Source organism: Daphnia pulex, chromosome 10, assembly GCF_021134715.1.
Source record: "Daphnia pulex isolate KAP4 chromosome 10, ASM2113471v1".
NCBI lineage: Eukaryota > Metazoa > Arthropoda > Branchiopoda > Diplostraca > Daphniidae > Daphnia > Daphnia pulex.
In genome coordinates this window covers 12,740,697-12,766,633 of record NC_060026.1, presented here as the reverse complement: position 1 = coordinate 12,766,633, position 25,937 = coordinate 12,740,697, and the positions used below count along the sequence as shown (strand labels likewise).

At 37.8% G+C, this 25,937-nt stretch overlaps 3 protein-coding genes across 6 annotated transcripts; 1 reads left to right on the top strand and 2 right to left on the bottom strand.

The window, feature by feature from the left end:
• Positions 1 to 734: 734 nt before the first annotated feature.
• On the top strand, positions 735 to 25,922 carry LOC124204085. Of its 4 annotated transcripts, XM_046601098.1 has the most exons (6): positions 735 to 839; positions 1,172 to 1,361; positions 9,894 to 10,166; positions 24,596 to 24,768; positions 24,837 to 25,210; positions 25,281 to 25,922. In XM_046601098.1, the coding sequence occupies exons 3-6, from the start codon at positions 10,148 to 10,150 to the stop codon at positions 25,630 to 25,632; spliced, it is 918 nt and encodes a 305-aa protein (XP_046457054.1). In that variant the 5' UTR covers positions 735 to 839; positions 1,172 to 1,361; positions 9,894 to 10,147; the 3' UTR covers positions 25,633 to 25,922. The 4 variants fall into 4 exon arrangements, 3 of the variants coding, with proteins under 3 accessions (XP_046457054.1, XP_046457052.1, XP_046457053.1); XM_046601096.1 differs by lacking the exon at positions 24,596 to 24,768; XR_006878739.1 differs by lacking the exons at positions 24,596 to 24,768; positions 24,837 to 25,210; positions 25,281 to 25,922 and adding an exon at positions 10,462 to 12,197.
• Positions 12,786 to 15,731, bottom strand: LOC124204082 (putative ankyrin repeat protein RF_0381). The gene is made up of 5 exons (XM_046601093.1): positions 15,644 to 15,731; positions 15,266 to 15,546; positions 14,684 to 15,189; positions 14,505 to 14,617; positions 12,786 to 14,393 (listed from the first exon to the last, which is right to left on the bottom strand). Exons 2-5 carry the CDS (start codon positions 15,478 to 15,480, stop codon positions 12,864 to 12,866), a joined length of 2,364 nt encoding a protein of 787 aa, XP_046457049.1. The 5' UTR covers positions 15,481 to 15,546; positions 15,644 to 15,731; the 3' UTR covers positions 12,786 to 12,863.
• LOC124204083 (death-associated protein kinase 1-like) lies at positions 17,392 to 23,086 on the bottom strand. Its single transcript, XM_046601094.1, has 5 exons — positions 22,926 to 23,086; positions 20,193 to 22,835; positions 19,632 to 20,122; positions 19,427 to 19,536; positions 17,392 to 19,324 (listed from the first exon to the last, which is right to left on the bottom strand). The coding sequence occupies exons 2-5, from the start codon at positions 20,405 to 20,407 to the stop codon at positions 18,056 to 18,058; spliced, it is 2,085 nt and encodes a 694-aa protein (XP_046457050.1). The 5' UTR covers positions 20,408 to 22,835; positions 22,926 to 23,086; the 3' UTR covers positions 17,392 to 18,055.
• Positions 25,923 to 25,937: the final 15 nt, after the last annotated feature.

The following is a 25,937-nucleotide window of genomic DNA, read 5'->3' as shown; positions in this document are numbered from 1 at the left end:
GAAGCGTTTGATTGGATTAGTGTGTGACTAGAAGAAAAAGGGTTGGCTGTTGGCTGCGGATGGCAGATCAGGAAACATTGTGGGGCGCGAGTTAATCCGCCGGCCCGATGATGACCTTTCTATGTACATCTTTTCTCTGGACAGTATAGTGGCCCAGCCATTGGGATATAGGGATGTCTCCTCCTTTATACTTGAATTCCTCTGACTGTGGTAGATAGATCTACACACTCGTGTCAATCTTTCTTTTTTTCCGGGGCCATTTGATTAATCACATTTCGACTTGGAGGGTGTTTTTCTACACTCACCTGAACCGACCAACGTCAAAAAGTTGGGATGCTGCTGCTGGCTGCTGTTGGTGGCATTCCGAGAGAGCTCGCAATTGACCACTCTCTTCATCGATGGATGAAAATGATGGATGACCTTTCACAATCTCTATTAGACTCATAGACTTTTTCTTCTTTCTTTTCTTTCTTTCTTTAAAAAAACTACTAAAAAGGCGACAGGTTTTTTTCTTTCTTGGAATTTCTTCCATTTTTATTTTGTGTGTGTGAAAAAAATGAAATACGTCGGCGAGTATCCGGTTCCGGCACTCAAAAGAATTCCAGACACCAATTTTTTTGAGTGGAAATTATCACATCAATTTGATTTTTTCGAATAATGGAAATGGCGTCTCATTTGAATAAGTTACAAATTGAAATATTGCAACGTCTAATAATGCGGGAATCGTTAACGTCGTCGATCAAGCAGACGAAATTCGGGTTAGTTAAATGAGTCGAGTTGAGTGACACGAGGTTGTAAAATAACGGCCGACCTTCGATGTTGGTGCACCACATTCTTGGGTATGTTCAGTGGTTTCTTTTAGATTTTGTCCCCACCATTATATTGTCTAGTTTAAGTTAAAAATCTAGTCTGTGCATTGGTATATACCTCTGGGTGGGAGTGAGTTCCTTTGAAAAGTCAACCTTGAACCTGTCTTCTCATTACTCGTAACATGTTGCCCAATAAATACCTTCCAACATTCCTTGCGAACAATACCTTTCCTTCAGGCCAGCCTGATCTCTCAATTTTTCTGGTTACTGTGCCTTGAGCGAACCCATGATTCACCATCATGGACCGATCAAGAACTGCTGTGTGCTCATTTCATTTTATTTTTCTTTGTGAAACTTTGCAGGGCAATATACATACATACAGGAGACAAGGCGTTAAACAGGCAAAACTGTTTTTATGTGCTGGCCAGGACGCAACGGCCCAGGGGTTCCGGCCACCCACCCACGTCATGAATAATGAACTCGTCGTTTTTGGGGGATCTTCTAGATACATTTGCGACTGTGCTCAGCTGCCTACTCCCCTCATTTTAAACGGTATGTCCTACACACACTATAATATCCTATCTGTGTGCCATTAAATGCTCTATTGGCTGCTGCTGCTGCCCAGTGTGTTTGCAAACATTATAGACGTAGGGTTCACCAACCTCCCTGGGCAGATAACCAAAAAGAGGGAAGCCACTGCAGTGCGGGAACAGCTTAGACATAGTGTCGTAAATTAAACGCGTCAATGACAATGCGCTTTGGACTTGACATGATAGACACATTGCCCGAGCCATTACGGCAGATTGGCCATTGGAGATATCAAAAACAACTGCAACCAGCGTTCGCTCGTGTTTCCCTCACAATCAGTTTCTTCCTCTCTCCCCTCTTCCAGGCTCATTAAAAGCTCTTTTGGCTCTATATATTTACTGCGGGAGAAAAAAGAACGAAGAAGAACGTTATTATTCAAAAGGGTCGCCTCCCCCCTTGTGTGCCAACCCAGCGCAGCCAATCAAAGCCCGATCTTTATCTCTCCATAGCCTTGCGCAGTGTACCAGACCCCACGCCCCATGGTGGAACCCCCCCACCGCCGCCCAACTGGAACGGCGGCGGGACCAATCAGTTGTGTCAGACGATTTCATTTTGTATTCATAGAGTCACTGATGGCAATCTGAAATGCCTTTTTCTTATTGTCGGACGACGAGATGATATACTCGTAAGTTTATCTTTTGTCTCCTATTCCCGGCTAGAGAAAAAGTTCTTTCTGCTGGGCTTGTGGGGGGAGGAGGCTGATGAGTTGCTCTAAAAACAAGAGAGACTGGGCAACTGGCAGATTGCCATCTAATAAGAAGAAACCAAATAGCTTCAGGGGGTAGTAGACTTATAATTTTTTGTTTCTTTTTTTCTTTTTCGGTGAGAGATTGTCATCAAGTATATTTATTTGGAGATAGATAAGGGATACATATACATACATATAGAGCAACTACTATTTCTTTCCTGCATGTTTCTCTGGAGACAAATAGTCGCTACAGCATGTCCGGACTGGAGCACAGAAAACTCTTAAAGGCGACGGAGAAGAAGCCAAGAAGAGGGGCTGATTGGCGCCGTGCGCCGTTGCAGCTGTCTGTGTGTATTTTGCGCCCCTTAGTAGTTGTTCTTCTTTCTTTAATTGCGACAGAACCCAAAGACTTTTTTTACTTTTTTATTTTTTCCTTGTAACATGTGCGTCTGCTACTCCAGTTCCTCTCGTACGTAATGGATCTTCAAGTGTTCCGGTTTCTTATTTCCGAGTTATTAGCCACAAAAATCAATTTCCTGAATCATTTGAGAAAATTTTTTACATTTGAACAAATTGATTCATTTCACGAATTTTTTAAAATTGGTCGGCTATTTGTTGATGCCGACAAAAGGTTCAAAGGTGACGCATTATTGTCCTTGTTTTTTTTATATTGACGTACTTGAATTGTAGATGTAAGAGGGCGGTGGCGGCAGCCGGGGTCGTGTCGGCATTCATTTTCTGGCCGCCGCCGCTGCTGCTGCTGAAGAGGGTGTTATGTACTTTTTTGGCCTTTTTAAAAAGAAGACTTGAAAGTCATATCTGTTATTCGGTCGGTTCGTTTGTCTTCAAGTGTGTGGACACTCGATGGACTCTTCGACTTTCAACTTAGTCAGCTTGCAATCTGTTTTCATCATTTGTTGTCCCGCATCTTACGACGATGCGCAATTCTCTCTTTGAGGGTTATCTTAAGTTGCTCTACTTGTGCTCTGTACTTACTAGACTCCTTACAGTTGTACTTTGCCTGTATAGATAACAAGGTCTTAATTCAAACTTGGAACTTGTTTCAACTTTTATTTTTTGATCAAGTTCTTTGGCTCTTTTCCCACGGCAGTAAAGAAGAAGCTAGCTTTTAAAAATTCATATCGAGACGGGAATGGCTATCGAATCGGACACACTGGACGCGCTTTGACGTTCGGGAACCAGGGGCCTAGTCTATTCTTTTATTGGGCCGGCTCTTCTCTGTGTGTGTGTGTGTGTGTTGTTGGGGTAAAAACAACGGCACGGTTTGAAGAGATGCGCACAATATTGTGCCCAGCGCCCATACGGAGAATAAACCGCACTACACCAGAGATGGGACGGTCCTATTGGAGTCGTAAAAGATGAGGAAGAAATCGTTTTTTCTATTTCTTTTTTCTTGAATCTTTTCCAGCGTGGCGAAAGAGGCCGAGCGTGCAGCTCTTGTTTGACATCTTCTTCTCACGTTAGCCATGGTGGGTGTGTACTTTTTGAGTCCTACCCCTCTCCGCTGGCCCAGTCTTATACAGGGAATCTTTTCTTGTTTAGTGGTTGAGATGTTGTCCTAGCCTCGTCAAACCGTTCCGTCATAGAGAAGAGAGTTGGGGACGTTGTTTTGGGTTACAACTGTGTCTTATTCTTCCATCCATCCATCCATCCCCGTATGTATCGAGTGGATGGAAAAAAGGGCCGACGAAAGCCGCCGCCGCCCGGCCGCAGAAACCGACAACAACTTCTTTCTATGCTTTTTTCTTTTTACTTTTTTGTGTTGTATGTTGTTGTGTGTGTGTAGGGTACAGCACTCCGCCCATATCTTCTCCTTTTTTTATGCTAGAGAGAGAAGAAAAAGCAATTTTTGTGATATGCTTTGAGTTGTGAGAGAGAGGCTGTCCAGGCAATCGAGAGATGGAAATTCTGGGGGAAGCGTGTGAACCCGGCAGCGAAATTCTCTCAACGTCTCAATCGTATCGATATTTATTGAGAGGTTGGATTATGTTTGGGTTGCCTACTAGTATATATGTAATAAAAGAAAAAGGGATGCCAAATGACTTCATTTCACTTGGAAATGTCTTCATCTTTTTTTTCCCAGGGCAGTCAGAGAAGAAAGAAGGTGGTTAGCTAAATTTTGAACAATCATTTTATGGACAAGATATAGTTTCAAGTCACGCCAAACTGAGAGAAGTAATTTACATTGGATTTAAATCGTAGTATTTTATACTGAAGTTATACGAAATTAAATCGGCCAATATTTCTAGTATTAAAAATTCCTACTTGAAAGAAAAATAATTAACTTTACTTAAAAAAGTAAAGTTAGTGGGATTTAAATCGTAATATTTTATACTAAAATTTTGCAAAATTGAATCCACAAATATTTCCAGTATTGAAAATTCCCACTTAAATTCGATTAAATTTCAAAATTAAAGTTGAAATAATTTCCAAAATAGTACAATTTTTGTCGATTTTTGCGTGACTCACTTCTTGAATTGAAATGTTGTGTGAACCCCCTGCTGCTGCTGGGCAAAAAAAAAAAGAAAAAATTTGTCACGGGCGCGAGCCGCTTTGGTGTGTGTCTCTTCTTCTTGTCTACACACTGCGACAACATCCAATTCGTCTCTCTTACCCATTTGATCTTTCGTTTTTAAAAAGAAGCTGAAAGAAAAGAGAACAAGAAAAAGTTGTGTGACCTGTCAATCTTTCACGGCTACCGACACTTGTTTTTCGGCGGCATCTTCTTGTAGTACGTCTTATATATTTACCCTGGGAAACAAGACAAGGACAACACACGGGACAACACACACACACACAAAAAGAGAGGTTGCAGTTACAATATTGATCGGTGGGAAACCGTGTGCAGGGGGGGACGGTCCCTAGCTGTATACCCCCTTTGCCACGCTTTGATTGTTTATTATGGTTTGTCTGCCTCTGTCGACACAATTCCACACTGTGTTTGACTGCTCGGACTATTCGGCAACTCTCTTTATACAACGTCACGCCGGATCAAAAGTTGGGAAACAATTTTTTTTCCCATCGATTTTTGTTTTTTTGGGTTTTATTTTTTTAAAAAGAAAATTATTTTATATATTTTTTGTTTCGAACTGTTATTATTTTGCTGCCCATCATTTTGATATAGTGGGGGATAAATGGATAGAAAAACGGATGTCATGTCCAGTCGGGCGTACTTCCCCCTACCAACAATTCTGATATATTTGTCTACAGTAAAACAAATAAATAAATAAATTTTTTATTTGACTTCAGGGTTTTTTTTCTTGGTGAAAATGACGCGCTCACCAAATACTGTTATTATTAGGCAATCAATCGATCATTCCACTTTTTTATTATTTATTTTGGCGACTAGGAAAATCAGTCGGCCGCCACCCAAAAAAATATTTTTTGGGCGCGCCCATGTTAGAAGGGGGGACACACAAAAAAAAAGTCGAGTCGAGACTTAAGGCGGCGACTTGTTCGCCAAAAAGTCGTCGAGTTAAAAAGAATTAAAAACAATAAAACAAAAAAGTTGAAAGAAGAAAAGAAGAAGATTCTTGATATTATAAAGGCGCGGAGGCTGTGCGCTTGTTCGACTTGGCTGAGACTTGAGACTTGTATTCAGACATTCTATCTCCTCGGAGAGGGGCGGCAAAACGGATTAAAAAATAGATAGATAGATATATATTAAAGGTGGCGCTTGTCGGGCTCGCAAAAATAAATTTACTTTTTTAGTCGAGAAAAAAATTTTCTTTTTTTGTTGGCTAGCCTTTTCTTAAAGGCTCATCCTCTTGTCGGTGCGGATTATCAAAGATTTTTTTTGAATTTATTCTTTTCAAAAATAAAAGATGGAGAAAGGAATCATTAGGAAGAGTTAAAAGAGTTAAAAGTCTGGCCGTGTTTTTTAATTTTTTGTTTTGAAATTATTTGACTTTTCGCCGCTAGTCAAATGATGGACAGGTCAAACAAATGTCCCGAGGATATCTTGTCAAAAGGAGCAACTCACGTTATTATAAGCAAATTATAAGTCCTCTTCGACATGTTTCCAAATATTGTCCTTTAAGAAATATTTCTGGAATTTGTACCTTTTTATTGGGACCTGTACGGATCGCCAAAAAACAAATTCCGCTACAATTTTTTGGGGTTTTTTCGCCGACCCAAAATTTTGTTTTCTCCAGTGGGACGTGCTAAAACGGTCACCTTCTTTTGAGTTGTTATTACTGTTGGAGAAAAAAGAGAATATGATTCGGGTGGGGTGGATATTGTGATGGAATGTATCGAGTACCTCACAAAATCCATTAGCGTCAATTCGCCGGGCTCGTACTACTTTTTCATATTCCAGGTGAAACATTTTTCGGCGTTTTTTAAAAAATAGATTTTTTTAAATTTTAAAATAAAAATGAATTTTTCAATCTTAATTGAATTTTTGTGTCGTGGAATTTTCGTTTCGGACTTGTCCGAGAGATTATTGAATGCCCCTTATAAAAAAAATCTTTTGTAATGCAATAAAATATGCTAATTTCCCCTATAAGAAATCGAGAAAAAGGACATTTCATCATTTTCTGTCCTAGCTGCGCGATGATATGCCCAAAGTGGATGAACGCGGACGCGCCCCGTGCGTCCACGGCGTGTCGTAAACCTCCTGCAGCCATCTTATAGTCGTTCCTATTATTATTATGATTTTCGTAGCTCAACCAGAATGTGTGTGTGTCTTGTGCGTTGTAAATAAATAAAAAAATGGACAAGAGATATGATGACGGTCATGATGAACCAGCGGCCGCAAAAACATATTTTTCTATCCATCTTATCTAGCTGCCCTTTCTCTTCTTTTGTGACCGTGTGACGTCATCCGTGTCTCCTGACTGGCGGACACAATTCCAATACCCGGAATATGTCATTTTCTCTTATTAAAATTCACTTCACCTGGTTCCCGATATCATTTTTCTGGAAAAAAAATCCTCTAACGACGTGGGCGTATTCACCCCAGAAGAAAGAGTTAAATGATTCCAATTACAATCTATTGGGAATGTATTTGCAAATCGAGAACCAAATGTGGTACATTATTTTTCTACCGAATTTTGCGCTCAATTTTTATTTGTCATTTTTTTTTTATTTGTGGAAATGGGGAAATAAGGTCCAGTGAACCGCCGCTGGACACATAATAACCCCCCCGGTCCTGATGATTTATTGGGGCCATCAGCGTCTTTCATCTAATGCTCTTATATGATGACATGCACACATATGGATAGGATGGGGGAGATTTCTTCTCTCTTTTGGCTGTCGAATGATGTCAAACTTTTTTCCAACCAAATAAAATGAAGGGGGCTAGAAATGTCACACGAAATCGAAACTGCATGGGAGGTCGGACTCTGGGCCCCAAAGAAAAAAAAAGAAAATTTAAAAGAAATTAAATAATCCGCCGTCTTTTCTCTTTAAATTCAAGAACCGAAAAAAACAAAATTCACAAACAACGAAAAAATGATGAATTTCTTTTTCGGGTTAAAATTGCCCAACCCTCTTTCCCCCCTTTTGACTGCTGACTCCGCCTTCGTTGCCACTCTATCCGCGTATGGCTTTATTCATAATGAGAATAGCTGGCCACTCCCACACGATCATTGCGTCTATTGAAATATTTAATCCCTTCAGATATTTTTGGGGTCCCAAACAGAAAATTCCATTTCTTATTTTACCGCCAACATTTCTTTTAAAAAAGAAAAAGAAAATGCGAAGGATTTTTCGGTGATGACGTCAACTTTGTGTGTGTATCATTCGGCGGCCCATAAGAGGAAAGGAACAGGTGATGACACTTTGGTGACAAAGCCGCTACGACTACACACACACACACAACACACTCACATCGCTGTCGAATGCTAATCATTTTTCTCTTCTTTTTTCTTTCCTCAGCCCCCATCTTGTGTAACCTTTACCTTCACCACCACCACCCCACCTTTCCCCTCACCACCTTTTAAAATGATGATGTTATAATATCAAATGTCTCTCTCTGAACTCTCTTGTATTATAGCTATTATCCCGCATTTTGTGGGACACACATCGTTGACGTGTCAAATCGCTGGTTGTAAAAAACCAGAATCTTCGTTCGACCACCGACATCGACAAAATTTTATTTCATTTTCAGGTGTTTTTTTCTTTCTTTTTTTCTTGTTTGTTTGTTGTTGCTCAATCGATCGGCTTCTTCTTTTCGATCCACAAAATTGTTGTTGTTGTGGGGCCTTCGGGTTTCTTTCACTTCAATTTGGTTTTTTTGATTCGCACCCGCGAAAAAAGGAAACACACGAAAATTGAATCGAAAGTAGACCCCGGGGATTTCAATTGGGCCCCAGTTGAATCCATTAAATAAAAAAAAAAAATTGTGCGCAGGAGACAACACACGGACGGTACCGCGCCGTCTAATAAAATTTCTGTTCAAATCACATAGAAGATGAGGGAGTGTGTTTATAGGAATTCTCCGAGGGCTCGTTTCCATATTTCGACAGACAACACGCCAGTCGAAAACTATCAAGAGAGAGAAAGAACCGCGTAGAGGACCAATTGGTCGAAGCTACTAATGGATTGTTGGCGCTGACATTGGCGGCAGCCGCGCCCGTCTTCTTCTCCTCCATCATCCGCAGCCGCCAAAACATCATCTCTCTACCCCTTTTTTTTATGATTATTTTGGCTGGTGTTGTTGTTGTATAGTCCGTCCCCGTGTGTTGTAAAAAGATGGAAATGGGTGTCCCAACATTTCCTTTTGTGGACGGCCGACTCTGAAACATTTTTTCGAAACATTTTTCCTCAAGTCGTAAGAGATGCACTGCGTCGTGTCCCAAGTTGTAACAAGAGCCCAAACAGTTCACTAATAGACACTTCCGCTTTTGCTTTTTTTATTTGTTGCCTACTGTGACGTCAGGAGAGCGGCCGGACGTTCTGGCGGCGGGTGAAACATTTTTGAAAAAAGAAGTGAAGACCCACTTAGTGAAAGAGTGCTGGCCGACGATTTATTTCCTAGAGCTGTAGCTGCTGCTGCCGACTAGACTTGTGTCTAACATTTTTCTTTTTCTGGGTGGAAATCCGGTTGCAGCTATGCGAAAACAAACTTAACCAAATAACATGCATCATTTGGCCTTTTTTTTTTTTAATTTTATTTTTTGACTTAGTTGGTTGTTGTTTTTATAACTTTGTTGTTGTTTCATCGTAAAAATGGCATCCGAAAAAATAACAACAAAAATGTTGGTCGCAGCTGCTGGGCGTTCATCACTGTCTCGATTCAACAAAACCCCCGTGCCATTTCTTTTTTTCAATATTATTCCCAAGTTATAAGATGTAGATTGGCTTCTATTAGCTATGCATCGAACTTGCAGATTGAAGTTGTTATCCAACTCATCATCTGTGTTGCTTACCCCCCTCTCATTTCCCTGAACTCGGCTTTTTATTTGATTTTACGAGGTAGAGCGAACGAGATATGACTCTCCCCAACTTTATAGATAGATCGTGATAGAACCCCCGGGAGATGAATCTGTCTTCATTTTTTTAGCATATTGCGTCGACTGCGTAGACTCTGCAGAGCCAAGAAGGGAGAGATGATGTACAGAGATAAAAGTTGTGCATATCATCCGATCAATCATTCCCCCCACCCGAAAGAGAGAAGCCGGGAAGGGCCAATTTCAACATTTCAGCGCTTCTTTTTTGGAGAAAATGATTTGTAGGTCTACTGATTGAATTTGAATCATTCCCGTAGACCGGAAACTTAATCTCTTATTTCTTTCAGACTTGGTTGTATGTTTTAAAGTGCCTATTTTCTTTTTCTATTGCAGGAGAAAATGTTAAAAAAGGGCGGAAACATCTGTGACTGTGGACGTCGGGACCGGTCGCCCCACACACACCAACCACTCAACTCGACTTTGAAATTGAAATTGATTGTTTGTTCAATTAGCTGGTCCATTACCAGCTGTGTGAACTGTTGCCTTCCATCACACTCCATCGACTTACCTCGCTCGCTCGTCGTCCGACTCTGCTGGCCGTTTTCATTTCCAGGAAAGAGAGAAACAACTTATTATACAACTCGGATATGCGTCTTTCTCTTGGGGGTAAGTTCCAAAAATAGACGACCTTTTATTTCTTTCCACTCTTGCGACTGTCTGTAATAACTTGAAAAAAAGAACAGGAGCTATTTATATAATAGGGTTGAATGATGCGATGGACTCTTATTTTAAAAGGGTGTTTCGTGGAAGAGATGGGTCGAGTTATTAAGGGTCAAATGATCGAGAAAAAAAGGGAAAATGCGTGTCCATTTGTTGTTATTGAAACGCCTCGGAAACAAAACGAGAAAAGAAGCTCGACCATCAAGTATCACAAGAAATATTATTATTACTATTATTATAGAGAGGGAAAACGCGTTTGGTTGGAGTCGCCAGAAATCGTCGCGTCATAAAACCATCAAACAAAAAAAAAAGCGCCAAGATGACTTCAAAAAGGTGGAAATCATTTCTATTTTTCTCCCAGTGTGTATGGGGAGCACAGCCAAAACAGAAATGTATATCTATCCCTTGGAGGGTTCAAACTTTTCCTTTTGTTATAATATAATAATAATAATAAAAAAATGGTAGTCGAAGGGACAGTGTCGCCCCATAGTCTTTTGCTGCAGGTACACACAGTCCTTCCATCCATGCGGCGATCGACGGACAAGAAGAGGAAAAATTTCCCTTTTTATTTTTTTCTTATCGTTTTATATTCCCAATACTAAAGAGCTAGTCAGCGCTCTTGATCATCATCTGATGTGTCGTCGCCGCCTCTGCCTCTTGGCGGCGACAACAACTTATATCTCCCCTTCCATTTTTACCTTTTTGGGTTGACTATAAAAATCTTTCTTGATTTTTCGACTCTTTTTTTTTTTTGCGCCCATATAGACCCACAGTCGCTTGCTTTGACCTTTGAACTCGTTTTTATTTTTTCCTTTTAAATCCGTCTCGCGCCAGAAAGACTTGTAAAGCTCTCTGGTCAGTGATACATCACGTTGAAATTTTTCCAAGGAAAAATTGTTTTCTTTTAAATAAAATTCCACTCAACTATAAAAATTAGATATTTTTTCTTTGAGAGAGTAGTAAACTGGAGAAGGACACGCTCTTGTGTTTCTAATGAAGAGATGAAAACTCGGTCATGACTCATGACGCTTGTTGTTAATCACGACATCTTTTTTCTTTTCGGTCGCCGTAATAAAATTTAAACAAAATAAAAAACGGTGCTCGAAATGATGATAGCAACGCAACGAGATGTTGTTATTCGTGTGTTGTGTTCCCGGTCTCTCTCTCTCTTTATTATTATATTAAGAGCGCTCACGAATGTGTAATAAGTTGAAAACAAGTCCATTTCGACGAGCTTGCGGTTCCTTGAAAAACTGGTGCCGTTTTTTACGACACGCAATTTCAGACTTTTTCTCCTTTTTTTTCTTTTTTCTTTACGAGTCCCGATGATGAAATCCATTTGGACGGACCCGTTGAATTCGATCATGTGGACCGTCATAACTTTTTATCCTCGGGCTGGTTTTTTTTTTCCTTATAGAATGGTGGACGCAATATCTGCGCAATAGATAAGAGCACGCGTGTGCAGTCTGTCGGGGCGTGGTCGGTTTTTATTGCATTCAAAAAAATGAATTCGATATAGTGTTTCTTTTCTCTCTCGATTTATGTAATGTGAGCAGCTGTGTTTATGATGGGGCTTTCGCATTCGTTTAAAAGATGTTCTACTAAGAGAGTTTTCCCTTTTTCTCTGGGCTTTTTGGCTTGTTTTCAAATTTGATTTTGTGGGACGTACTTTCGGTCTGATTTGCGCTCCTAATTCATTTCATGTGGCCCTTGTTGAAGGAGCAAACGAGGCCTGATCAATGAATAGCAGAGGGTTGTGGGTCAATTTGTGCCACATGTTTTTGGTATGGACGACCACTTATGGAGGGGCAGAGGGGTTAACAAGGCAATGGTGTGTTTGTGTTGACTTTGATAATTAGCCGGCGATGACACTCTTTTGCCTGGCGGTTTTGAACATTTTGGTATTTTTTGAAATTCAGCTATATAGCGCTATCTAGGAGCGGCTTTAGTAAACACTTGACTGTTTTTCGTCGCCATCTGGTCGAGCAAATCAATGTAACATTTGAATTTGAGGTTTAAAATTAACAAAAGAAAGAAGAATTTGAATTTATGGTATTAAAAGTGGTTCACGGTTTGGTCACTAATAATATTTATAAATTGATAATGTCTTCTGATGGAACAAGGCAGTAATGCAGCACGTATTTATTATTTCAACTGCCCATTCTTTGGCTCCCTAGTATCATTTCTCAATTGATTCGTGTTGATTTTTGTCGCATGTTTTGTCGGATAAACGAACACTAAAAAAAGCGGTGGGAGTTAGCAATCTACTCGTGAGATTGTTGGTTTGCTGATTTGACAGGACTTTAATTGCCAAGTGGTGTCATTTATTCGCCGTCTAGGGGGTAATGAAATAAAAAGCAGTTAACTTTTCGTAGTAAAAACCAATTAGACAACAGATTATCGGACGTAAAATGTTAATATTTCGTTTTGGAAAAATTTACGTTGCTACAAAAGTGTTAATAATAATGTTAAACTATTATTAACGATTCGACAGTCCCAAATTACCGTGCGTGATTTTTAACATTTCACAGAAAGCTTTCAAATTCGCTAAATTTGAAGACTTGATTCCATCCTCTGCAATAAGAACACTTTCTCGTTTATTTCACTAGTTACACATGATGTATTTAATTTTATTTTGGTAGTTTAGATATTGCGATTGAGAAATTGAATGATATTATCCTTATTTTCTTGATTGCGGTTTTGACGGATTAGAGTTCGTGGATCGACGCCATTCCATTTCACGGTTATTCCTTTGGTAATTAACAGCTGGAATATGTCGATAATATTTCCATTTGGATAATATTTACACAGTAAATGAAGTGCATTTCCTTCGTTTGCCGTGTGATTGACATCAATTTTGTTATCGATTAGAAGTTGGACAATGTCGATGAGGTTATCGTTGGAATAGTATTTACAAAACAATTGGAGAACATTCCATCTTTTCTTGTTCTTCCAGTTGACGTCAATTTTCTGCTGAATAAAAAGACGAATGATGTCAATCAAATTGTCATTTTTGTTGTTTTGGCTTAACATTTGCAAAGCATTCCACCCGTCGTCGTTTGCCGAGTTGACGTCGATTCCATTTTGAATTAATAGGCGAATAACTTCAATTAAATTTTCTTTCTTGTAAATATGACATAAAATATGAAGGACATTCCAGCCACCGTCGTTAGTAGAGTTGAGGACAATTCCGTTTTGAATAAAAAGACGAATAATTTCAATTAAATTTTTTTGACTGTAATGTTTGCATAAAATATGAAGGGCATTCCAGCCACCGTCGTTAGTCGAATTGACGTCAATTCCGTTTTGGATAAAAAGGCGAATGATTTCAATTAAATTCTCTTTTTTGTAATTCTGACATAAAATATGAAGGGCATTCCAGCCGTCGTCATTAATCGAGTTGACGTCGATTCCATGATCAATTAAGAGCCGAATTTCTTCAATTAAGTCAAGTTCTTGATGTTTTGCTTGGCATAAAGCATGTAGTGCATTCCATCCTTCGTAGTTTCTGTTGTTGACATCCGTTCTAGATTGAATTAGCATTTCAATGATCTCAATCCATTTAACGTATCGATAATTTCGACATAATGTTTGCAGGGCCATTTCTCCAAAATTATTTTTCAAATTTACGTCGATTCCTCTTTTAATCAGCAGTTGGACTACGTCAATCAAATTTTCTCTCTGGTAATTGCCACATGCCATATGAAGGGCATTCCATTTGTTCTTGCTGTAACTATTGACATCTATTCCATTGTCAATCAAAATTTCGATGATGGCGTTTATATTATCTTTTTTATAATAGTCGCACACGAAATGAAGAGCATTGTGTCCTTCGTTATCAGTTGAGTCAACGACAATTCCGTGTTGAACCAACATTTGAATTAAGTCAATCAAATCTTCTTTTCCGTAAAGTTTGCACATGAATTGAAGGGCGTTCCATCTAATTGTACATCCATGTATGTTGTTGCTGTTGACATCGACTTTGTTGTCGATTAAAAACTGCATAGTCTCTTTCAAATTGGTTTTAGTGCTGCATCCCTTCATAAGATGGAGAAATGGTGTCGATCCTTCTTCATTAACGCAATTGATATCGACACCTTCGTCTATCAGAGCTTTGACTTCTTCTAAGTCTACATTTGATGCTTCCAATAATTTGAATAATTTGATTTCCATCTGTTATGATCCCAAACCAGATAAAGATTAAAAACCAAATATTTTGATATCTTGCTAGTAAAAAAGAAAAAAAAATACTCTTCAGTGTTCATTAAACTGGCGAGTCTTTACCTCTTTTTTTAGTTTTTCAAGTCGCAGGACGGTTTCCGGTGATGTAATTCTGTCTTCAGGATTGTTTTCCAACATTTTTTCAATTAACTCGCGAACAGATGAAGGTTGAATGTCTTTTAAAAGAAAAGAAAACATTTCATAGTCGTTTAAACAAATAAAAAAAAAAATATGAATCCTACTTTCCATATTGACTGGTTTTCCTTTTTCAATGTTTGAAGGGATTTTTAGAATATTTAAACCAAACGGATGTACTCCTTTTCCCAGAAAATAGCCAAAAACGAGTCCCTCTGCAAATATGTCGCTTTTGATTGTTCCTCTTATCGGCAAGGCATTACTTCTGTGTCCAGCGCTGTACTCTTTAAGCAGTTCTGGTGCCATCCAATTCGTTGTTCCCTTTATTCCGCTCATTGAGAATGTTCCTCTTTCATTCACTGGTTTGGAAAGCCCAAAATCGGCCCATTTCATTGTTACCTTTTGATCATCAGAGCCAACGGAAATGAGAACATTTTCTGGTTTAATGTCTCGATGAATCAAGTTTTTTGAATGGATGTGATCGAGACCAAAAGCCAACTGCAACAAAACTGTAAAATGGTGAGGTAATGGCGGTCCTGTGTACTTTTTGGGATTGCTCTCATCAAGAAACACTTGATCCAATGATGCTTTGCACAATTCCAAAGCAAAGTACCTAACCGTTAAGTAACAAATGTCAAGGTTGATGTTATTTTCTTATTTTCTAAATATGAAAACTTAAAAAATCTCACTTGAATGCTTCGTGAATTTCGACATGATAGAGTTGGACGACATTTAAGTGATTTAACTTCTTTAGAGCATCTTCTTCTCGTTCGTCAGTTTCGATTGATTCAACTCTTTTCACGGCAACTTCTTTTCCTCCAAATTTCCCGTTAAACACTGAACCGAAACCTCCTTGTCCTAGTTTATCTCTTGGGTCTAACTCTATGCTTTGCAATTTCTGCATTTTGTCAACAATTTACCGGAACAACTGTAACTGTACACGAAGATCGCTTCAGTTTTTCAACAGGTTCTGTATTTCAAACAAATTTTTGCTGATGCAGAAACTTTAAAGAGAGTCAAACAAACTTATCACCAGTTATTTGTTGAGATAATTTCATGTTACTTACCGCTATCTCTGTCAGAACGTAGAAAAAGTCACGCGTAATGGTACACGTACTTGTAATGTCGGGAAACGGCTAGCACGACGAAATGAACGGTTAATAAAAAGAAACACAATCAATTAGTAGATGTTTATGATTATGAATTCGTTATCAGTAGCAAACTTCAAACTGGCGAACTTGCTTATGCGCTATTAATTATTTTATGCAGAAAAATGTTATTCATTTTTTCGTCTTAATTATTTGTGAAGACTTTGAAAATGAATACTTTGGTCGCCAACCAACAAAAGGACTTTGACCCAGCTTTGCGTAGTTTGTTGTTTTTCAGTTAGAACAGATTGAAACATACCGTAGCCTACATAGCTTATAATTCAACGATGAGAGCAAGCAAACATGTCACAGCCAGATATAGTCCAGAGCTTTTCCTCTACCAGCACGTTGCATATACTTAATATGTCAGGAAACGACTAGAGTGGTAAAAAAAATTACGGCTAAAATTCAATTTATGATGTTGGGCGATGTATCAAGATTAGGTTATCAGGTCGGCAACAATATTCAAACGAACTTTTCCCTTATTCTCTACTTATTCTTTATTCTTGAAAATAGTTTTGACGTTTCCAAAAGACTTTGGAAATGTCAAGTATAAAATTTAATTCACTTGGAATTCTTCTTTGTGTTGGTTGCATGTTGAGTCTTTTTGTTCTTTATCTACGTTGTAAGAAAGACTTGAAGAAAGAAAACAAATTGATGACCGAGCTTTGCGCAATCTGTGTTTTATATAAACTAGAAGTCTAGAACACGGTATTTAACATACCTTGCTTTAAAATATTGTGAACGCTTTAGAGAAACACCTGGTTTTTTCAATTGGGTAAATTTTACGAATTTACTTACATTCAATGTAAAACACGCGGGGTCTGAGCAAATTTCTTCTCTCAGGCTGCTGTGGCTTCTGTCAAACAACGGAAAAAGGAATTATCTTTACATTTGTAGGGGAGACGATTTTTAGAGATTATAGATAGACATCAAACGTTCAGGTTCAGCTTAGGTAATTTATTTGTTTTACCGAATAAACAGTTGAGATAAAAGTACTGGATACGGTGGAATAAGATCATGTGGTATATTTTTTCCTTTTTTTTTGCCCATTACTTGAACACAATATGTACATGTATATTTTAAAAAAATAATAATAACATCACTGCGTAATTATCGTAAAGGAGCTTTGCGACGTTGGATTTTAACCATTTCGGTATGAGGATACGTTGTAAGAGTACCAGTGATTGAGAACTTGAATAATAACTGTTTCTAACATTTGGAATTTGCGACGCAACAATTTTGAACAACCGAACGCATATGCCTTTGTGAGTGCGTGGGCGACCACTTATGGAGGGCAGAGGGGTTAACAAGGAAATGGTGTGTTTGTGTTGATTTTGATAATCAACCGACGATGGCACTCTTTTGCCATGTTTGGCTTGGCGGTTTTGTACAACTCCGTATTTTTGCTAAATTTTGCTCTCGGCGTCATCTAGGAGTAGATTTATTAAACATTTGACTGGATTTCGTCGCCAAATTTTACATGTTACAGATGGGACATTTGAATTTGAAGTTTTTCAATTTTTAATTCAAGAAATAAAGAAGAATTTTCATTTATGGTATTTAAAAGTGGCTGTCGCCTCGATGGAACACGACTACGCTTGGTTAATCTTCTTGCCTTCTTGGTGAAAGACATAACCTTATTTCGCGTTATCAACGGTTATCAATTGCATTCGTCAACAAAATTCATTTCAAAACCCTTCGGCGAATGTTATGTATTTTCATAGCAAATGCTGGGATTATGGTTGTTCTAATTTTTTACAGCTAACAGGTTTCATTGATAACTAGTTGAATGATGAGTGATTTTTGTATAATATTTTAACGGAAGCTAACGAAACGAAAATTCAAGTTTTTTTGCAAATTTTCGAATGATTCCTTATTTCGTTCAATATTCAAATTTTTTTTTATAATCTCGGCTCAAATAAACATATGTTTATCGAGGAATTAAATTACGATCAATTTCGCTTCTAGCCGATTTAATTTTTTACCACGGAAATTAAAGTGTTTGTCATTCTATCTGAACAAATATCGATTAAGAAATTGAAGGGCATTGCTGTTATTGTCTTGATTGCGGTTTTTTACGGATTAAGATTCTCGGATCGACGCCATTCCACATTTCATGACTATTCCGTTGGTAATTAACAGCTGGAATATGTCGATAATATTTTCACTTGGATAATATTTACACAATAAATGAAGGGCATTTCCTCCGTTTGCCGTGTGATTGTCATCAATATTTTTTTCGATTAGAAGTTGTACAGTGTTGATGAGGTTATCGTTAGAATGTTGACGTCAATTTTCTGTTGAATAAAAAGCCGAAACATATATATATCAAATTGCCATTTTTATAGCTTCGGCACAAAATCCGCAATGCATTCCATTTGTCGTCGCAGAGTTTTCCTTAATTCCATTTTGGATTAAAAGGTGAATAATATCAGCTACCTTTTTTTTCTTGTAATTTTTGCATAACATATGAAGGACATTCCAGCCGTCTTCATTAGTGGAGTTGACATCAATTCCGTTTTGGATCAAAAGGCGAATAATATCGATTAAATTTCCTTTCCCGTAATTTTTACACAAAATATGAAGCACATTGCAGCCGACGTCGTTAGTCGAGTTGACTTCAATTCCATTTTGGATAAGAAGGCGAATAATTTCAATTAAATTTTCTTTCTTGTAATTCCTACATAAAATATGAAGGGCATTCCAGTCGCCATGATAAGTCGAGTTGATGTCTACTCCATTTTGGGTTAAAAGGCGAATAATTTCTATCAAATTTCCTTTCCCGTAATTTTGACATAAAATATGAAGGGCATTCCAGCCATAGTCATTGGTCGAGCTAACGTCAATTCCATGATGAATTAAGAGCCGAATTTCTTTAAATAAGTCACGATTGTAATGGTTTGATTTACATATCGTATGTAGTGCATTCCATCCTTCGTAGTTTCTGTTGTTGACATCCGTCCCAGATTGAATTAGCATTTGAATTATCTTAATCCACTTAGCGTATCGATAATTTCGACACAATGCTTGCAGAGCGGTTTCTCCAGAATTATTTTTCAAATTTACGTCGATTCCTCTTTCAATTAGCAGTTTAACTACGCCAATCAAATTTTCTCGTCCGTAGTATATACATGAAAAATGAAGGGCATTCAAATTTTCCTTGGTATAACTTTTGGCATCTATTCCATTGTCAATCAAAATGACGATAATGGCGTCTAGATTGTTTAGTCTGTAATGTTTACATAATAAATGAAGAGCATTTCGTCCTTCATTGTCAGTTGAGGCAACGCTCATTTCGCTTCTAACCAACATTTGAATTAAGTCAATCAAATCTGGTTTTCCGTAAAGCCTGCACAAGAAATGAAGGGCGTTCCATCCATCGTTGTCTTTGCTGTTAACATGGATTTTGTTTTCAATTAAAAACTGCATAGTCTCTTTCAAATTGGTTTTCGTGTTGCATCCCTTTATAAGATGAAGAAATGGTGTGAATCCTTCTTCATTAGCGCAATTGATATCGACACCTTCGTCTATCAAAGATTTGACTTCTTCCAAGTCTACATATGGTGCTCCCAACAATTTGAATAGTTTGATTTCCATCTGTTATGAAAACAGCCAAACAGAGATTTAAAAAATATATATATATGTATATATTTTATCTCTCGGCAATGGAAAAGTCATATTGTTTCAAGTATTCATTACCTCTTTTATTTTTTCTATCTGCAGAACGACTTCTGTTGATGTACTTCTGTTTTCGGGATTATTTTCCAACATTTTTATTATTAACTCCTGAGCGGATGGTGGTTGAATTTCTGTCAAACGAAAAAAAAAAAAAAAAAAAAAAAAATCAAATTGTTTTTAAAGGTAAAGCTTTTACGCAAAATTGCGATTTGTGTTCGAATTTTACTTTTCAAATGGACTGGTTTATTTTTTTTTATGTTTGAAGCCACTTTGAAATCGTCAGAGCCAAAAGGATGAAGGCCATTAGCGAGAAAATAGCCTAAAACGAGTCCTTCTGCAAATATGTCACTTCTAATGGTTCCTCTTATTGGTCCCTCATTGTCTCCAAAGCTGTTCAGCAATTCTGGTGCCATCCAATTTGCTGTTCCTCTTAATCCGCTCAACGTGAAAGTCCCTCGCTCATTCACTGGCTTGGAGAGCCCAAAATCAGCCCATTTCATTGTTACCGTTTCATCAGACCCAATGTGAATGAGAACATTTTCTGGTTTAATGTCTCGATGAATCAAGTTTTTTGAATGAATGTGCTCGAGACCAGAAGCCAACTGCAGCAAAACTGTAAAATGGTGAGGTAATGGTGGTCCTTTATATTTTTTGGAATGACCATCTTTAAGAAACAGCTGATCCAGTGATGCGTCGCATAATTCTAAAGCAAAGTACCTAAAGATAATCGTAACAAATGTCAAGGTCGATGTTTTTCTCTTAAGTATTAAAACTTAAATCGCCTCACTTGAATACTTTGTGACTTTCGACATGATAGAGTTTGACGACGTTCAAGTGGTTTAACTTTTTTAGAGCCTCTTCTTCTCGTTCGTCAGTGTCCATTAAGTCAACTCTTTTCACGGCAACTTTTTTTCCTTCAAATCTACCGAAAAAAACCTTACCGGAACCACCATGTCCTATTAGATAACGTTCGTCTAACTCTATGCTTTGCAATTCCTGCATTTCGTCACAAATTTATCGAAACAATTGAAACTGTAGGACACAAAGACCGTTTCAGTTTTTTATAACAGGTTTCTTGTCGTGTACTTCAAATTGTATTTTGCTTTGGTTTTTTTCTGCAACAGAAACTTAATGGAATCGAACAAACTCACGACTAGCTATTAGTTGAGATAATTTCATGCAACTGAGTGGTACCTCTGCTAGAACGTAGAAAACGCCCCGCGTAATGTTGCACGTACTTGTAATGTCGGAAAACGACCACGGTAAAAAGAACGGTTAACAGATAAAAAACTAAGTCAATATTAGATGTTTGTGATATTTCGTTATCAGCAGCAAACGTCAAACCTGAGAACTTGCTTATGCTCTGCTAATTGGCTAATTGCGGTACTTACAACGCTGTAGCGACTCCGGGAAACACTTTGCCTTTCAATTGACTGACTTTGTAAATTTTACTTCAAATAAAATATATATTGGGTTTGTGAAAATGCGTCCTTCAGGGTGTAGCTTCTGTCTGACAAATTTTTATCGACATTATTATTATTGTTGTGGAGTGTACAGAAATGAAGAATGGGCATCAATTGCGTGGGACATTACATAGTCATCAAACGTTTCTGAATTGTTATGTTTGCCAAAATACAAACAGGATGCGATAATGGTCTAATCCTTAAAACCGGAGTAAAATAGCATAGCCAGCACTCAACGAATAGACTGCTAACTGCTATCGATAGATTCTAATGCCATCTGTAATTCAACGACGAGAGCAAGCAAACATGACAAGTTGATAAGGCATGGCTCATTTTTTTTTTTTGCGGTCTGATTAAAATTGTTCGGACGTTATTCATAATTAAACAGTAGTTATTTCCATGCATTTCTCTACATGTGTTCATGCCTCGAATTTAGATTCAGATTGTTTGGTCCAATTCTCATTCATTAGTTACAAAATTAGATTGTCCATTGGTTTATGTCGTTGACGTTTATATCCTTGCAGTTTACACGAAGAAGTATGAAAAGTCATTTTATCTGAGCTACAAATATTGATTAAGAAATTGAAGGGCACTGAGTTATTTTCTTGATTGCGGTTTTGACGGATAAGAATTCGCGGATCGACGCCATTCTGTTTCACGGTTATTCCGTTGGTAATCAACAGCTTAAACATGTCGATAATATTTTCATTTGGGTAATATCTACACAATAAATGAAGGGCATTTCCTCCGTTTGCTTTGTGATTGACATCAATTTTGTTATCGATTAGAAGTCTGACAATGTTGATGAGATTATCGTTGGAATAGTTTTTACATAACAATTGAAGAACGTTCCATTTTTTGTTGTTCTTCCAGTTAACGTCAATTTTGTGTTGAATAAAAAGCCGAATAATGTCAATCAAATTGTCATTTTTGTTGTTTTGGCACAAAATTTGCAATGCATTCCACCCGTCGTCGTTTGCCGAGTTGACGTCAATTCCATTTCGGATAAAAATCTGAATAATTTCAATAACATTTTCTTCCTTGTAATTATGACATAAAATATGAAGGGCATTCCAGCCACCGTCGTTAGTCGAGCTGACGTCAATTCCGTTTTGGATAAAAAGGCGAATAATTTCTATCAAATTCTTTTTCTTGTAATTCTGACATAAAATATGAAGGGCATTCCAGCCACCGTCGTTAGTCGAGTTGACGTCAATTCCATTTTCGATCATGACCCGAATTTCGTCAATTAAGTTTAGTTCTTTATGTACTGTTTTGCATATGCTATGCAGAGCATTCCATCCTTCATAGTTTGTCTTTCTGACATCGATTCCGTGTTCAATGAACAGGCGAATTATCTCGATCCATTCATTAAATTTGTAATATCGACACAACGTGATAAGGGCGGTATCTTCGTAGTTGTTGGTGCTATTTACTTCAATTCCTTTTTCAATCAGCAATCGAACTACACCAATCAAATTCTCTTTCTCGTAAAATCGGCAAACAATATGAAGGGCATTCCATTCTATCTTGTTCTTGGTATCGACTTTTAATCCGTTTTCACTTAATACTTTAATTATTTCAGTTAGATTATCTTTTTTGTAATTATCGCACACGAAATGAAGAGCATTTTGTCCTTTGTTATCAGTTGAGTCGACGTCAATTCCGTGTTTAACCAACATTTGAATTAAGTCAATCAAATCTGGTTTTCCATAAAGCCTGCACAAGAAATGAAGGGCGTTCCACTCATCTTTGTCTTTGCTGTTGACATTGACTTTGTTGTTGATCAAAAACTGCATGGTTTCTTTTAAATTCGTTTTAGTGCTGCATCCCTCCATAAGATGAAGAAATGGTGTCGATCCTTCTTTGTTTACGCAATTAATATCGACACCTTCGTCTATCAGAGCTTTGACTTCTTCCAGGTCTACATTTGATGCTTCTAATAATTTGAATAATTTGATTTCCATCTATTTAAAGGTTTCAAGCATTGATTATAATTTATCGGTTACAGAAAAGCAAAAATTTCTCTGATGCTCATTAAATTGGCGAGTCGTTACCTTTTCTTAAATTTTTTTCTCAGTTTAGTGATATTGCGTTGACGTAACTCGGTTTTTAGGATTATTTTCCAATAAATTTTGTTATCAATTGGCAAGCGAATGACGGACGAATCTAATCTCGGATAAGTCTGCCAAATAAAAAGGGAATATTTAATTTTTTTTTTTAATGAAGCATTTTTACATTGATTTTATCATCCAATCCTACTTTCCATACTGATTGCTGATTGGTTTAACTTTTTTAATATGATGGAATTTTTCTTCGTGTTTAAACGTACTAAAAAACATTACTTTCAACATAACACGACGCTTTAATTAACTATCTTTAACTGTTTGAAAGCCTTTAATTCTCTTTCGTATGATAATTTTTTCTAATAAATTTTTTTTCACGACAACATCTGTTCCTTTCAAATTATCTGAAAATACGTCAACGAAGCATTTTTTATAAATACCGTTTCAGTTTCCTCAGTAGTATTTTTTCTGTATTTCTTTTCTACAGACACACCAAATAAAAAGAGTGAAATATAACAGACAATTCACAAACACGGACGCAAACACTTGAATTCACGGGGAAAAGAGAAAAGTATAAACGAGCACTTTTCGAGTCGAAGAGTTGACAAGAACTGACTAATTCTTTGTTGGTCATTTGTGTCGAAACATTGTATCACGCGTGAAATGGACACTAGTCAATGTTCTTTCACAAATAGGAAATTATGGCTAGGCTAGAATTCAACAATATAGCCAAGTAGCAGTAGCTAGTATTACTGGCGCCGGACGGCGTCAAGTGACATCAGCTGTCAGCAATCAACGGACGAGCAACGCTTCATTGCAGTATTATAGGTTTCCATATCAAAGAAAGCTCTTACTTTGGTCGCAACAAAATTAAACAACAAAGCGCATGTTTTATTTTTTAAGGTCAACAAACTCTTTTGAATCCAATTATGTTTAATTTAACTTACAGATAAATAGATTTGCATTTCTCTACCGGGAAAGAAAGGGCACAAATGGTGACGTGTGCACATTTTTCGAAAATTGTATTCCATACGCGAGACGAAATAGCTTGTTAGAAGGGAACCAACATAATTGTTTTGATTCATTCCGTCGTCCGTTGAATATTTAAAAAACATAAAACAACATTAATGCAAAGCATTACCTTGTACAAATCTCTTTCTTTATTGTGTGATATCATGTTGTTATTATTTCCTTGTCAGGCCGACAAAAGAATAAGCTTTGTTTTACAATTCCTTAGTTATTATTGTACAGTTGTGTTCTTCTTATTTATTTATTTATTTTTTTCAACTTAATTGCACACTTTGTGGTTGATTGCAAAATTGTGCTTTTGTACTTCATCGTAACCTCACATCCAGGCTGTTGTGTGTAGTAAAAATTACGTACGGTACACTCCAAAAAGTAATTTCACGCGAATTAAAATGGCTATAAATTTATTAAGTCTATATAGTGCGAGATATAGTGGAACAAAGTCGACACACATGTGAGACGCAAATGTTCAGTAAGCTATATAAGAAACAAATACTAGGCATGTTTCGGAACAAATCTCAGTTTTAAGGCAACCGTCTTGTCTGTCGCACCACCACTTTTTTATATATTTCGGCTAAATTGTAATTCTTTTAAATTGAAGATGAAGTTGGCTTTGTTTTTCCTGTCAATCTTAGTGGTCATCTCTCATGGGCAGTTCCATCTGCTATGGGAGGGAAATAATTGGCGGACACCCTATTTCCGTCCGCAACACGTCGTCCGTAATTATCATCCGGTTTATTACGATTACCTACACGAGCGTGTTCCACCTTTGCACCAGTTTAGCCCAATCAACCGCGTCGCGCACATGGTTTCAATCTTATTATTACTGTATGCGATTTTTTACGTTATTTTTATTTAATTCATATCATTCTTTAGAATCCAGAGTTAGTCCCAAGTTTTATGGGCGCGGGCTTTCAAAATGTCTTCAGCGAAAATGAATTTCCAAATGACCAGCCAAGGTTCAAAGGATTCAATCGCTACCGGCCATCAAGTGTGGCATACGAGCAGGAACCGCGTTTCTTCTTCAAAAACGTTGCCAGCGCTTATTCGAATGTGTTCGATAAAACTGCGACGTTCACTTTGACGTCATCCGTCACTCTCACCACTGTCGAGACTTGCATTGCGGCCATCAACATTTTAGATGCCCAGAAAACCACGTACTGTCGTCGCAAGCGAGATTTCCTCGGCGACTTGGCCGATGAAGGCGAAGAAGACTTTCAATTTGACATTGTTCCTTCGCGATCGGAACAGTAAATCATTTGATTTTCGCTAAATTTCCATGTCCGAGTGAGACTGATTTGATTTAAATTACTTTTGTAGATTGATGACAACCAAGTTTCCTTCGCCTGACTTGATGTTGGATGGCTACACGATCGATGGTAACGCAATTTCCCTGGATAGCATTCCGCAAGTCGATCCTGATGGTGAAACGTCATTTCAAGATGTCACGACGTCGTTTAAAGACCCGAATCAAGTCTCTACTTCCTTTGAAGTGCCGGCCTTCTTATCGTGGTGGAATAATTTGCGAGGGAAAATGTTGTTTAGCCATTCGCTGGCATCGATAACAGTCACCTCTTTCTCGTTCACGTCGACAACTGTCACGAAAACAGTTGCCATCGCTGGCGAAGCTCAGATTAAGTGTCTGCCATTGGGCTGGGTTGTTTGCTATTGAACTTATGTCAATCGATTACGACTCAAGTGAACGATGTCTTACAAATTTGAATCATTTTAAAACGTGTATACCATTTTTGAAGCCAATATTTTTAATGAACACATTTCAAACCTTTGTATCTCCATTCGTGCAATAGTTTCACTGTGCTCGCTGTACTGAAGATCTTAAATGGGCCATCCTACTTACTGGCTGCGCTTAGCGTTTTATACAGCTGTTTCTTTCTGTCGCCGCTACATTATTTTCTGTTGAGGTTTTCTTCATTTCTTAAATAAAATGAACTACACCAAAAACCTTAATTTTTCTTA

What these genes read in the sequence shown, in the direction of transcription:
- LOC124204085 (XM_046601096.1), top strand. Translation starts at nt 9,900, where the DNA reads ATGTTAAAAAAGGGCGGAAACATCTGTGACTGTGGACGTCGGGACCGG. An exon ending in TATGCGTCTTTCTCTTGGGG is followed by an intron (nt 10,167 to 24,836) that starts GTAAGTTCCAAA and finishes ATCATTCTTTAG; the next exon opens with AATCCAGAGTTAGTCCCAAG. An exon ending in GTTCCTTCGCGATCGGAACA is followed by an intron (nt 25,211 to 25,280) that starts GTAAATCATTTG and finishes TTACTTTTGTAG; the next exon opens with ATTGATGACAACCAAGTTTC.
- LOC124204082 (XM_046601093.1), bottom strand. Translation starts at nt 15,480, where the DNA reads ATGCAGAAATTGCAAAGCATAGAGTTAGACCCAAGAGATAAACTAGGA. An exon ending in GAAATTCACGAAGCATTCAA is followed by an intron (nt 15,190 to 15,265) that starts GTGAGATTTTTT and finishes CTTAACGGTTAG; the next exon opens with GTACTTTGCTTTGGAATTGT. An exon ending in TTGAAAAACTAAAAAAAGAG is followed by an intron (nt 14,394 to 14,504) that starts GTAAAGACTCGC and finishes GGATCATAACAG; the next exon opens with ATGGAAATCAAATTATTCAA.
- LOC124204083 (XM_046601094.1), bottom strand. Translation starts at nt 20,407, where the DNA reads ATGCAGGAATTGCAAAGCATAGAGTTAGACGAACGTTATCTAATAGGA. An exon ending in TAAACCAGTCCATTTGAAAA is followed by an intron (nt 19,537 to 19,631) that starts GTAAAATTCGAA and finishes TTCGTTTGACAG; the next exon opens with AAATTCAACCACCATCCGCT. An exon ending in AGATAGAAAAAATAAAAGAG is followed by an intron (nt 19,325 to 19,426) that starts GTAATGAATACT and finishes TTTTCATAACAG; the next exon opens with ATGGAAATCAAACTATTCAA.